We start from the raw sequence: 13,153 nt of genomic DNA, 5'->3' as shown, positions 1-13,153 counted from the left end.
TGAAATAATTAAGTTTAGGGACCTGATAAAATACTAATAAAATTTAGGAAATCAATTTATTTTTATGGATAAGTTCAAAAAGCCGGTGATGGATTATCACAAATTAAAAGAAACAGTATATGATTTATTGTATATAAATTGAAAAAATATTATTTTGTTAAATATTTCGTTATTTTATTCAATTATTTATTTTGAGAGATGAATTTATTTATTTATTTATTTATAACTTTTTCTCTTTAATAAAGCTGATGGTCAGATATTGGAAAATAATAATAGTTGACATTCAGATTTTGGATCATATATAGTATGGGACATCACATGACGTGGCAAGTAGTTTATATATAATATAATATTATATATCATTGTCCATATAATCATATATTATGTAGTATATGATAGTGATAATTTAATTGGCTGAGATTTTAAATCAACAACCTAACAATCAATTTATACAATTCTATATAAAATAAATAAATCAATTTACCATAAAGAAAAACAATCAATTTATAGAAAAATTAAGGGCCTATTTAGTAAATAGTTTTGGCCTTTTTACATCAATATCATAATTTGGTTAATTACAATTAAATCATATTCAAATTAATTTTCAATATTTAAAAAAAAAAAATTTTCAATATATCATATAATAAATAAAGTATGTTTTAGACTAATTTAAAAATTTATATTCCAATCAATGATTCTAAATCTTACTAAACCGGACGGGCTTTTCTATAAAAGTTTCCGATCTAAATCCAGTCCAGCCCACTAGTAATTTAGGCAGGCTCGGGTCAGGCTCGGGTCAGACAGGCTCGGGTCAGGCTCGGGTCAGGCTGGGCTCGGGCTTAAAAATCAAATTCCAAATCCAGCCCATGTAAACCCACCTAAATAAATAAATAAATAAATATATATATATATATATATAAATTTTTAATATAAAAAATAAAATTTAATACTTAAAAATAAATATTTAATATTTAAATCTATAAATATATAAAATTTATTAATTAATATTAATAGGCGGACCGGGCAGGGCCGGCCTATGCTATTGTTATTAATCCCAAGCCCGCCAAAAAATAGGTGGGCTTTAACGGGCCTGGGCCTAACAACAATTATCATTGTCCAAGTCCGGCCCAAGGGACACGGGCCTAGGAGGGTACTCGCGTTTGTGGACATGTTTAGTTTTATGAGTCTTTTCAATTAGCTTATTGCTTGATATTTTTACTTCTAATTACTATATTTTAATCTTTATTTCATATCCTTATTTATTATTTTACACAATATAGGAATATATTTGGGACCAGGCTATTTGTATAATAATTGGGAGGTTATTACTAAATATAGTTTGATTATAGAGGTTATTACCAAGTTTGGACCAGTTTTTTTTATAACAAAATAGAGGTTATTCTTATATAGACTATTCCTATATAGAGGTTTTACTTTATTAGCAATTAACTAAGTTTTACCAAATAAATTTACATAATCAGCTAGTTAAATCAGCTAATCAAATCAGCTAATTAAAAAGTAATCAACTAACCGCTAATATAATGAGCTAACGGTAGCAGTAGAACCTAAATATAAAGAAAATTAATTAAATTGCACTGAATTGGATTTGGAACATGCGTTATTTTTCGCTTCAGTTGTACATTCCAGCAAATAGCAATTAGAAATTTAATATTAGAAATTGATTAAGTCATGAAATTACTTATTCTTTTAAATTAATAAAGATAAATTACACATATGACTACTGAAACTTTATTCAGGGTCCATGTGAACACTACTAGCTCCTACTAATAATATAGCCGTAAGGGTCGTTTGGTTTACCTACTGTTTGTTGTTACAGCTTGATATTTACTGTTACGGTTTGTTGTTTACTGTTGGAAAAACTTTTTTTTTTTCAAAAAGCAGAGATTCTCTGTTTTTGTAAAAAGCTACTTTTTAATTATAAAAGGCAAACGGAAGGTGCGTAATCAAACATTTAAAACCCTAACTTTTAAAGTAAAAAGGCAAACATGAGGTAAAAAAATGAGTAACCAAACAGCTCTAAATTTCAAAACATATCGTAAAAGTCACTCGATTTTACAGTCTCTAACAATATTATAACCATTAAACTTCAATTAACGTTCCAAAAGACCGATGATGACTTCAAAATAGAAAAATCTAAGAATTAAAGTTGTTTAGAATCACATTTACCATAAAATCACTTTTCTTTTTCTAATATCACAATTTTCGGAGCTTTCCATCTCTATACATTTACTTTCTCTCTCCTAACCAAATAACACTTAAATGGCATAAAAAATTGAAGAATTAAAATTGCTTAGAATCAATTCTTGGAATTTTTATTTTCAGGCCATCAGCGGTCATTTTGAGGCATTAATTGAAATTTAGTGAACATAATATTAAAAAGTGTAAAGTTGAGTAATTTTTTTATTTCATTTTGAAATTTATTAGTCATAATGTTAGTTAGAGTAAAGTTCAGTGGCCATAAATGACAACTAAATATAAACACAAATTATACTTAACATATTAATTTTTTTTAAAAATAAGATAGAAAAATACCCTAAACATTAATAGCAACGAGTAATTTTACCTTATAAATGGTACAATAATAACTGTAATGTTTGTAAGTTGGGTCAATTTTACTCTCAATATTTGAAAGTTGAGCCATTTTTCAATTATTTACGAAGTATTATATGCAGTCATGAATCTCGTTATCCTCGCCCCACATATGCACCATATTATTACTTATCAGTAACAGATCAAAGATATTTTTGCACACACCGAAACAAATAAAATTAAAAAATATCTAATATAGAAATTAGAAATATAACATAAGAAATGTAATACTCCATTGATCCTAAAATTAAATATAAACACAAATTATATTTACACATATTAACGAAAAAAACATAAAAAATACTTTCAACATTCACAATAAAAAACAATTTCATTTTTAATATTATAAATATTACAATTATGCCGATAATATTTACAAATTAGATCAATTGTATCTCTAAAATTTGAAAGTTGAGTCCAATTTTTAAATATTAATAAGCTACTATTCTATGTAGCTATAAATAAATTACATCACTCATCATTCATCAGTAATAAATAAATTACATGTGTGCACATCTAAAGAAAAAAATAAAGTTAAAAAAATCTCATGTATATATATCTTTGATCCGGTATAATATGAGATAAAAAAAATTACGTAGAGTAATATAATTATAGTTAAAGGTAAAATTGGTCTAACGGTATAAAACAACTCATGCTGTCTTTTAAAAAAATCATATTCGTCTTTTTACAAAATTGCTGAAATTACAAATTTGTTTTTCTTCTTTTGTATAATTTTATCAATTTTCTTTTAATGATTTTGTTTCTAGTTTTTTTACGACTTTTATTTTTCTTATAAGAAATTATTATTTATTAACTTTTTGTAGAGGACTATGAAACTCTCATATAAATTGTTGGTCATCGAATTTCAGAGTTTGTATGAAAATAGTTATTAAACTTCCATTTTTCTTAATAAATTCATTAAACTTTGATTTTTATTTTAATAAAATCACCCTCGTAACCTCAAATAGAACAAGACTACTAAAATCGTGACATGACTTCTATGTTAGCAAATTAGCTTTATTAGAACTGATTTAAGACTATCAGCACACAAAAAGAAATGGTTTTGAATACTCAATAAGAAGTAGAAGTAAAAGATAAATAAAAGGGAAATATCACATCAGATCTAATAGATGAACCAAACATGTTCTAATAAGGGTATAGTAATTTTTACCTAGTCAGTGACCAAGTGAATTTGATCAGTCACCATCAGATCTAGAAGGTGTGAATTTAAACTCTACGATGATCTTAATCTCTGCCATATGGTGTGAATTTAAATCCTACGATGATTTTTTTTTTTGAATCAATCTCCACCATATGATTTTAATTGGCTTAGATCTAATAGTTATTGACTAAATTCACTTGGTCAGTCACTAATTTTAGATTGTTCTTCAGTATGTTCTTCCAAACTTAATCTTTTCCTCTCTCATTTTGCAATTTTCAGTATTAGAATCGTCAAATTAATCTTCTTCTTTTCCAAACTCGATAAAAAAAATTAAATAAAGACTGAATCTATAACAGAATTAATGATTAAGGCTCAATATGAAAAAATAATTGATGAGGAGTTTAAATGTACTTTTTGCCTAAAAAAACAACATAAAACAAATATGGATAAAATAATTTTCTACTCAAGTATCAAGAAGGAATGGGTCAAACTATCTTCCGTCGTTGGGCTGGATCCCTTTAAAAAAGAGGGCAAATTTGGCATTCTTTCTTCAAATAATTATTAAATATTTAGAAAATAAATAAATAAATTATTATTGCCAACCTAACATCTCACTTGTCCGTACATTAAATAGAATATATACGCTTTTTTCCAGTCAAAATGAGGTATTAAATAAATTCTTAAATAAAAAAAATCTTAGGCTGGATCACGTTTGGGGCCTGAAAGAATAGAGACGGGCTAGCATATGAACATGATGCTCAAGTAATAGCGTGAGCGACACTATTTGCTTCGAGCGACATTATTCACTTGCTTGCAACAATAGTTGTTGCACTTATTGCTTACATTGTAAAATAATAGAACAAAACTCAGTCAAATCCTCCATGTCCTAGAAAATAACATTAATAACAATCTTCGAGTCCATCTCGATATGTACTATGGAAATGTGCCTTGTAATAAACCAGGAAAGGACCTCCCTCATACTGATTGCTTCTGCAATCACAGGCTCAAAAAAATTAGTTAAAGTGTGAATAGATGCAAATGGTCATAGTCAATAGTTAAAAGTTAAAATTATAAATTTATTAGCCTTCCTTTTATTAAAAATTGTTAAGTAAAAATGTGTATCATATTGCTTTTAGAGTTTAAAATTGGAGTCAAAACCTTTTTTTAATTTATGAGTATAGGAAGTCACAAATAAAGAAGAAAATTTATGTGAAGAAAAGAAAACTCATAAAAAATATGTGTACAAAATCAATTCATACTAACAACATGGAGAAAGAGATTCACACGCACAGACACGTTGTTATAACTGCAGAATAGACTCAACAAGATCTTGCAAAGGTGCAAGCTCCCGTTTATCGATCAACCGAAATTCCCATGTGAAGAGAACAAAATGCTTAAAGCAAGTATTTACATGAGCTTCTTCTTTCAAGCTGACAATCTTGTGGAAATGCTCATGGTAGATATGCGCGTATACGCGAAACAATCGCTTAAAGATTGTCTTAACCACATCCCAAAAATTCGTTGGAAATGGTGCCCCCAATTTTTGAGGAAAAATCATTTCATCATCTAGTTGAGCTTCAATCCAATTCATCAAATATTCTACATACTTTGGAGCAGAAACCTCAATTGGCTTTTTAATTGTAACTCCATCAGCCCATCTATACTCATATTTAGGTCCTGCAGTCATTGTTGGACAACTTGATGTTGTGCAGAATTCAGTGAGAGTTCCATATAAGATATTCACTTGATTAAAGAAATCCACAGTGTTAACAGCCATCCATTCATTAACATCTTCTCCAGGAGGCAATTTCACTGCTTCTCTCAAATTACCACTACCTAAGGTAGAATTTATATGTTTTTGCAGTTGAGCACCCTTACCTCCAGATGGAACATTTTTCTTTGGCCGAAATGTTTTATGATTTCTGCTACCAATGCCTATGAGACTCATGGTGCGAAAAATCGAGGGTCTCTCTGCCTCTGTTTGTGGTATTCCCATATTAGTTGATGAAGTTGTTGAAGAAGACACATCAACCTCATGTGCGTCTAAATTCACCATTTGAAACTCACAAACACCGTTCTTCAGAGCAGAACACATTCTGAGAACGCAACTCAAAAATAAAAAATCCTAAAGGTCAAATATTAGATTTTGATACTATGTAAAGAACAATTGAGAGATTGAAAAATATTCTTCTATCTATTATTATTGATTACCTATATGTATTTATAGAAGTGGTAAGAAACTAAACAAGAAAAGCTAATAAAAACTAATAAATTTACACATTTGGACTATTGACCATTGACTATGAGTAAAAGCCTAAACAAGCAAAGGTAATAAAAACTAATAAATTTACACATTTTGATTATTGAACTTTGACTATGACTATTTGACTATGACGATTGAATATTTACATTTACTCACACATTAATAATATACATTAGAAACTAATTAAGGTTGGCTTGAGTGTTTAAGGGCCTCAAAACTAGATTTCAAGTTCGAGCCCTAACGTATGCAGAAAGTTTTAATTGAGAGATGATCTACTTAAAGAGTGTTTGATGCGTCTAGAACAAAGAAACCAAACAAACTTTTAGAAAGAACAATATATATATAAAAATATAGTATAATATATATATAAGTTTTTAATTAAATATTTTTTAGGGAAAAATATAAAAATAAACCATATGGTTTGACCGATTTGTAAACAAATTTCTCGTGGTTCAAATGTTGATAAATGAATATTTTGATGTTGATTCCTAGCAAAAAATGGTTCAAAAATACTAACAGTGTCAGAAAAGAAAAGTGACGTGGCAAATTTAGTAAAAAAAAAAAGTCAGAATGACATTTTAGTCCTTATTTATTTATAATTAATTTTTTTAATTTTTTTCACATAGACAGTAAAACTTCTATAAATGCATATCCTTGAGACTGGAAAAATATATTCATTAAGCGAGATTATTTATTTATCGATAAATGAATAAATTATTCATTTATCGATAAATTAATAAATTATTCATTTATCGATAAATATTCATTAGATATGTAATTATATTGTTTAGGAAATATATTATTTGATTGATTTGTAATTATCACATTAGTATAATTACAAATCAATCAAATAATTGCAAGATTCGTTTAGAAGATGCTAATATTCCCGAATCAGAAGTTGGTCAATTAGATGAAGATGTCCAAGGATTAAGTGATGTCATTTCTAATTTATGCTATAAAAATGTGATGGATGTCAAACATCTTTTGAACTATCCTAGCAAGAATGATGCAGTTATGGAATTGCTTATAGACGAAGAAATTATCTAGTCAATAATGAACAATGATGATAGAAATGATCCAGAGCCAGATGATAGTTGTGTTGTCGCAAATGTATCGTCAAAAGAGGCCTTTCAAGCAATGGTCACCTTAAACAACTACTTGCTACAACATGAGCAAAATATACCAGAAGTTGTGTTTGCACTACAAAAAGTTAAGAATGATGTTCATTTTGGTTTAGGTGGAAAGAAAAAACAATCAACTATAGATGAATTTTTTCAGAAGAAATGACTTCTAGTTGATTGATTAAAAGGTTTTGGTATATATATATATTTTGTATGTAATTTAATAATTATTACTTTATATTTTCATTAAGCCCTTAAGGATTTAAATGTTTTTTATTACTTAATGCATTTAGCGAGGTTATTACTTTAGTCCATTGGCCCAAGTCGGGACCGGAAGAATTTATTATATAATCGAATATTTATTTATCGAGGTTTAACTGTACAATATGTTTTTCACACCTCACATCTCTCTTCTCATTCTCTCCCTCCTAAATCTCTCTTTTCTCTCTCTTCAATCTCCCATTTCTCTAAAAAGGCATAAAAAGGTTCAATTTTTACGAGCTTCTTTATACTTGTTAAAAAAAATTTCAAAAATGTCAAAAAAAATTTATGTGAATAAACATAGTCTTTTAAAATAATAATTAAAAACATGACTTGTTAAATACATGTGATGATAAAAGACAAAAATTAAGGATAAAATTGTAAAAAAAATTAACTATGATTTTCTAAGTAATTTTTTCTTCTAATTGTCGTTATTTTTATTTAAAATCAGTTTTGTTTTACATATAAGGATAAATTGTATCTCAATTTTGTATATATTTTGTCTATAGTATATAGAATTTACAAAAGAAATAAAAAGTAGGTTTCATTTGTTAATGAAGAATGATGTGCTTTAAATTATAAAAATGCCATATTAAATTAATAGGAAAAACCATGCGATTTTGATTTTTTTTTTCACTGCAGTCGAATATTCAAATAAAAAACAATTCAGAATTGAATTGAATCGAATCATTAACTTGGTTTTGAATCGAATTAAAATATACTTTTATACGATGTTATAAAAATCGAACCGGACCAATCGTCGAACCAAGAGCTAGCCAGGATTCCTATCTGAGGTGGTCCGCTTTGTTGACCCGGATGGGTTCGGGGTTCAACCGGAACCCGAAGATCGGATCGGAAACAGGTACAATCCTGGTTTTTTTTATAATTTATTTAAAAAATTTATCAATTGGAAAATTAAAAATAAGTAAATAAAATGAAATTTATAATGGACAATTTTTTCGAACAGAGTAGGCCGGTTTGTAGTTTGAAAAAATATTTTGGATAAAAAATAATAGAACGAAGCAAAAGTAGACCGGTATAAGGGCCTCATTTCAGTGCGACATTCATGTTGCCAACGTCGTGCAAATGCGCATCTAATCCTATTGTGTTCTAATATCCCCTTACACGTGAGAGAGTCTTTTCCTAGTAATTAATTAAAGGCTTGTAAAGACCCTTCACTTATAAACTAGTGAAATTCTCATTTCTTTACTACGTAGAACATGAAAGTTTAATTTTTATTTATTTATTTAAAACTATTTCAAGTGGTTCACTTTGAGCATCAATTCTCATTCATCATTTATACACTGGCGTATTTCAAGTTATTCTAAAGTATATTTATCTGTTATATATTTAGGGTTCAAGTTAACAAAAATTAACAAACTAAAGTTTGTTTATAATTTGTTTTGGATATATATAATTTAGAAAAATAATTTTAAATTAATTATATAATATATTATTTATTTATTTACTTATTATGTCATCTGATCAATCTGAATCATCCAGCCTGATAAAAAAACCATAACTTCTTTATAAATTCGGTTTGATGTCCAATTACTTTTACGTACTGATAACAAGCAGAGAAATTATGGTCAACTTCCGTCCTTGTGGGGGCGTCGTTGGGTTCGACGGGGGAAGCTCCGATGCCAAAGTCAGTAAGGTGAATCAAGGGAACAAACTGAATTGACAAAAGATGTGAGAATGTGTACCTTGATAGCCTAGGCTTGTAGGCTATATATAGCTAGGAAGTCGTAACCTTCAGCAACTAGGAAGTCGCCATTAATGTTCCATTAATGGCGGTTACAGGTTACCTTTAACCTGGCGGTTAGCTAATTGATGGCTCATTAATGGTCTTTATGTCCGAGTCGGCGGTCAGCCGTTACTGTGGTGAATCAGGTGAAGGAGGAGATTCGCCTCATAGGTTCGCCAGCGGATCTCCCTGAGCAGGACCGTGGAGATCCGACAGCCGGCTCTCTTTTGGGGATTAATACGCGGCGTTCTCAAGGTGAATATCCCTTTTGGTCCTCGGGATAATATCTCTATGTTATCAGAAGCCCCCCCAAAAGTCCCTTAAAGTCCTTTAGGGCTTTTGAGCTTCCGCGCGCCGTCATGAACACCTGTATTAATGCGCACTCTGTTCGATGCCAATCGAGGAGTGACACGTGTAACGGGCGCACTGTCCTAGGAAAGAGAAGACGTCCTTTTTTCTTCCTTGCTTTCTCTCTCTTCTTCATTTCGTCTTCACTGCTCGAAGCTTTTCCTGGGAATTTCAGAGTTCAAAGCTTTTTCGATTTCATGTAAGTTCATCTTTTCTTACTTGATTTGTTCTGAATGTTTAGGAGTTCTTTTTCATCTTCTAGATCAACTTCGGAGCTTTTTAATTCGACCCCTTCCCCCGAAATAGTAGTTGATTTTAGTTGGACCACTTCGTCATCGGAGAACTCCTCTTCCTCCGAGGACACGGTTAGCTCCGATTTAGCTGGGTTTAGTAACTCGGCGTGTAATCGTTACCAAACTTGTTCCACTAGGAATCCAGTTCTTTCTACTTCTGTCTCCGGTACCGCTCCGGACGTTAAGTCTAGGTGTTTTCCGGGGAGAATGGCCTCCTCTTCAATTCAACCTAGGAAAAAGAACCCTCGAGCGGAGTCTACTCCGTCGCGTATGAGTGCCGCGGATCTAATGGATCTGGCGAATCGCTTCCCTTGGATCAATAATTATGAGACTCAGTTAGCCGCAGCCCATCAACGACCCTCCTGTCTGCCTAGCGGTTTTCTAACAGTATATTGCAGTCATGTGGAGAGAGGGTTCCGACTTCCTCTCCCAAAGATGATGGCGGACATCCTCTCCTACTTTGATATTACGGCCAGCCAACTGCATCCCAACGGTTGGTTGGATATTGCTTTAGACTGCTACCTCGCCTCAAACTTAGGAGTGGTATATACGGGTCGTGTTTTTAGAGCTTTCCATAAACCCTCGAAACGGAAGTACGAATCCTATCTCACTTTCGCCAAATTCGGAGTATATTCGCCATTCAGTGACAAAATGTCCAATGTCCATTGCTGGGATGAGAAATTCTTCTATGTGAAGATAAAAGAGGGCGAATCACTGGGTTTTCCCTCGTTTTGGAATCCCAAGCCTTTACACATGGCGGGCGATATGCGAATATTGACCGATAGTGATAAAGTGGTGGCGGAGCTCATGAAGAAGATCAAGGCGGATGCATGGACATACGCAGACGCTTTAGCCTTCATGATGAGCGATATTCCGTTGATTCGCCGAGAGGGGGAGCAGTTCATTTACTCCAAGATTGCGCAATTTGACCAAGGTAACTTTTATTTCTTCTTGAACTTTGATTACTTTAATGTTTTCTTTGGCAGGGGTTTATCTAAGGCCAATCACGCTATTGCAGAGAAGCGTAGGAAGTTCTTAGAGGCTGAGGCGCGTAAGAAAGATCAAGTGGCGAATCCTCAAAAGGAGGCTGGAAAACGTCCTGCGGAAACAGTGGTTGAGCCGCCACTAAAAAGGAGGAAACCTGCAGCTTCTGGAGGCTTTAAGCTTATGGCGGATGCCATGAAGTTCGCCATGCCCGTAGGGGAGATGGAACAGGTAAGTTGCCTTTTATTTTTATCTGTTTATCAAGTTTTGCACTTGAGTTTTGACCCCTGAATGTTTGTGCAGATGGCGAAGCCTGATATGGGCGGATACTGGTCCGCTAAATATGGCGCTCAAGGATCTTTTGAGAATGAATCCATCATAAATGACTTGGATGAGGCCCTGGGTCAGGTGGGCGAAGTGCAAAGGAATCAGAACCAAATTCCTGGTTCCATTCATGCGCAAAAGGGGAAAACGGAGCTCCTTATGGTGAGTCCCCTAGGAAGGATTTCTTTTTGTAGAGAAAGTTGTTCCTTTGTTCTCTTCTTTTAACGAAACTGTTTGTTTTTGACAGATGTATACTCGCATACGTGCTATGGAGGCCGAGCTCCTTCAAGGTGTGGCGGATAAGGCAACCATTGAAAAGCTGGAGAAAGAGGTTGCGGATGCCAATGCGAACATTGCTTCTGCTAACGTGAACCTTGCCTCTGCCACAGCCGCCTTAGTCCTTAGAGACGCGGAGATCGAGAAGCTAAAAGAAAAGATTGTGACAGACGCCAAGAACCATGAGGACGCCCTAGGAGAAGCTGAATATACGGCGGGTGAGCAAGCCTTCTATTATGGCGAACTGCTCATGGCGTACTTTTCCCTGGCGCATCCCGAGATTGATTTTATAGATCCGCAGTTCGCTGTCCCCAAACCAGAAGACGTAGCCAAATATGACAAGATGTCAGACGCTAAGGAATACCTCCGCGAATATGTTCGGAGATGGATGAAGGGACCCATGGAAGAAAGCAAACCTTCCACTAATGTCACTCTAGTGGAGCTTGAGGAAGTGCCTCCCAAGGCGGGTGAAGAACCGATCACCGATAACGCCCTTCCTCTTGGTCCCACATCTTCCGTGGAAAAGGAGGTACCTTTGGTTTGCGTATCTGAGACTGTGGAGAATAAGGCTTCCCAGGCCAGCACCGTAAGCAAGGATAGTGTAAAGGAGGATGCTCCCATTATTACTTAGTTGTTTACTTGTGATTTGTAAAAAATCATTAAGTACAATCCTTTTTTAATCCTTTGTGGCAGCTATTTATTTTACTATTACGTTTGCGTAAGTAAATATATAGGCATCTAGGACTTATTTTGGAGTAGGTGGCCAGCCATACCCCATTGCATGGACCTTTGTGAAGGTTAGAAGCTGTTTTATTCCATTGAAGGAAGTAAAGCTGCCTAGGGGATCAATTTGCTACCTGTCTTTGAGGTGAAGTGATCCGCCCATAGGACTTGTGAATCCTTTTTTGGGAAGGATATGTAAGAGAGTGTAAAGACCTTGCGTCCAAGGATCGTTTTAACTCTATCGGAGATTGGGATCCTCTCATAGATGGATCCGCCCATAAGATAGATTCTCTTATGTCTAAGGAGAAAAAGTAGCTATGAGATAGCGATACTTTGTTAATGTGGAGAGCGTTGGATGCCCCCCTTCTTTTTAAGACTGGAATATTGATATTGCTGTAATAAACTTTAAAAAGAACACAGATAATAGAACAAATGATGTTTATTAATGGGAGAAATGCTTTATTACAGCAAGCAGGTCTTATAGGTGAGCCTCGTTAAAACCTTTAGTAAGAAAAACCACATGGGAAAAAAGCTTACTAAAGGAAAAAGAGTACTCAATACCGTGTATACACCTCATTTTCTGACAAAATATTTGCGGAGATTTTGGAGGTTCCATGTGCGCGGCAATGTGTTGCCCTCCATGTCCTGAATTGTAAATGTGGCGGATCCAATCTTGTCCACTATCTGATACGGACCCGTCCAGTTGAGCCCTAACTTGCCCTTGCCTTCTCGAGACTGGATTTTGTCGACCTTTCGGAGCACAAGATCACCCACATTTAGATCCACAAGCTTGGCATTTTTATCATGGTAAGCGGCGATCCGTTGTTTATATGCCGCCATGCGTACATAGGATTGGTCTCTTCGATCTCCTACCTGATCCATACTTTCCCTTAACCTTTTGCCGTTGTCCTCCTCACAATAAAAGGACACTCTATCGCTTGGGACCTGTATTTCTACTGGGATCACAGCCTCTACACCATGACAGAGGGCGAATGGTGTTTCTCCTGTGGCCATCCTAGGAGTGGTGCGATAAGCCCATAA

At 33.5% G+C, this 13,153-nt stretch overlaps 1 protein-coding gene across 1 annotated transcript; it reads right to left on the bottom strand.

Moving 5' to 3' along the window:
* Nucleotides 1–5,072: 5,072 nt before the first annotated feature.
* Nucleotides 5,073–5,720, bottom strand: LOC136203998 (MOB kinase activator-like 1A). Its single transcript, XM_065995202.1, has one exon. It carries the CDS (start codon nt 5,718–5,720, stop codon nt 5,073–5,075), a length of 648 nt encoding a protein of 215 aa, XP_065851274.1.
* Nucleotides 5,721–13,153: the final 7,433 nt, after the last annotated feature.

The sequence above is a fragment of the Euphorbia lathyris genome, chromosome 8, assembly GCF_963576675.1.
Source record: "Euphorbia lathyris chromosome 8, ddEupLath1.1, whole genome shotgun sequence".
Lineage (NCBI taxonomy): Eukaryota > Viridiplantae > Streptophyta > Magnoliopsida > Malpighiales > Euphorbiaceae > Euphorbia > Euphorbia lathyris.
The sequence above is the reverse complement of the archived record's forward strand: the minus strand, read 5'-3'. Positions and strand labels throughout refer to the sequence as shown.

Bases quoted from the DNA above. Each gene is read 5' to 3' on its own strand.
- LOC136203998 (XM_065995202.1), bottom strand. From the start codon at position 5,720: ATGAGTCTCATAGGCATTGGTAGCAGAAATCATAAAACATTTCGGCCA.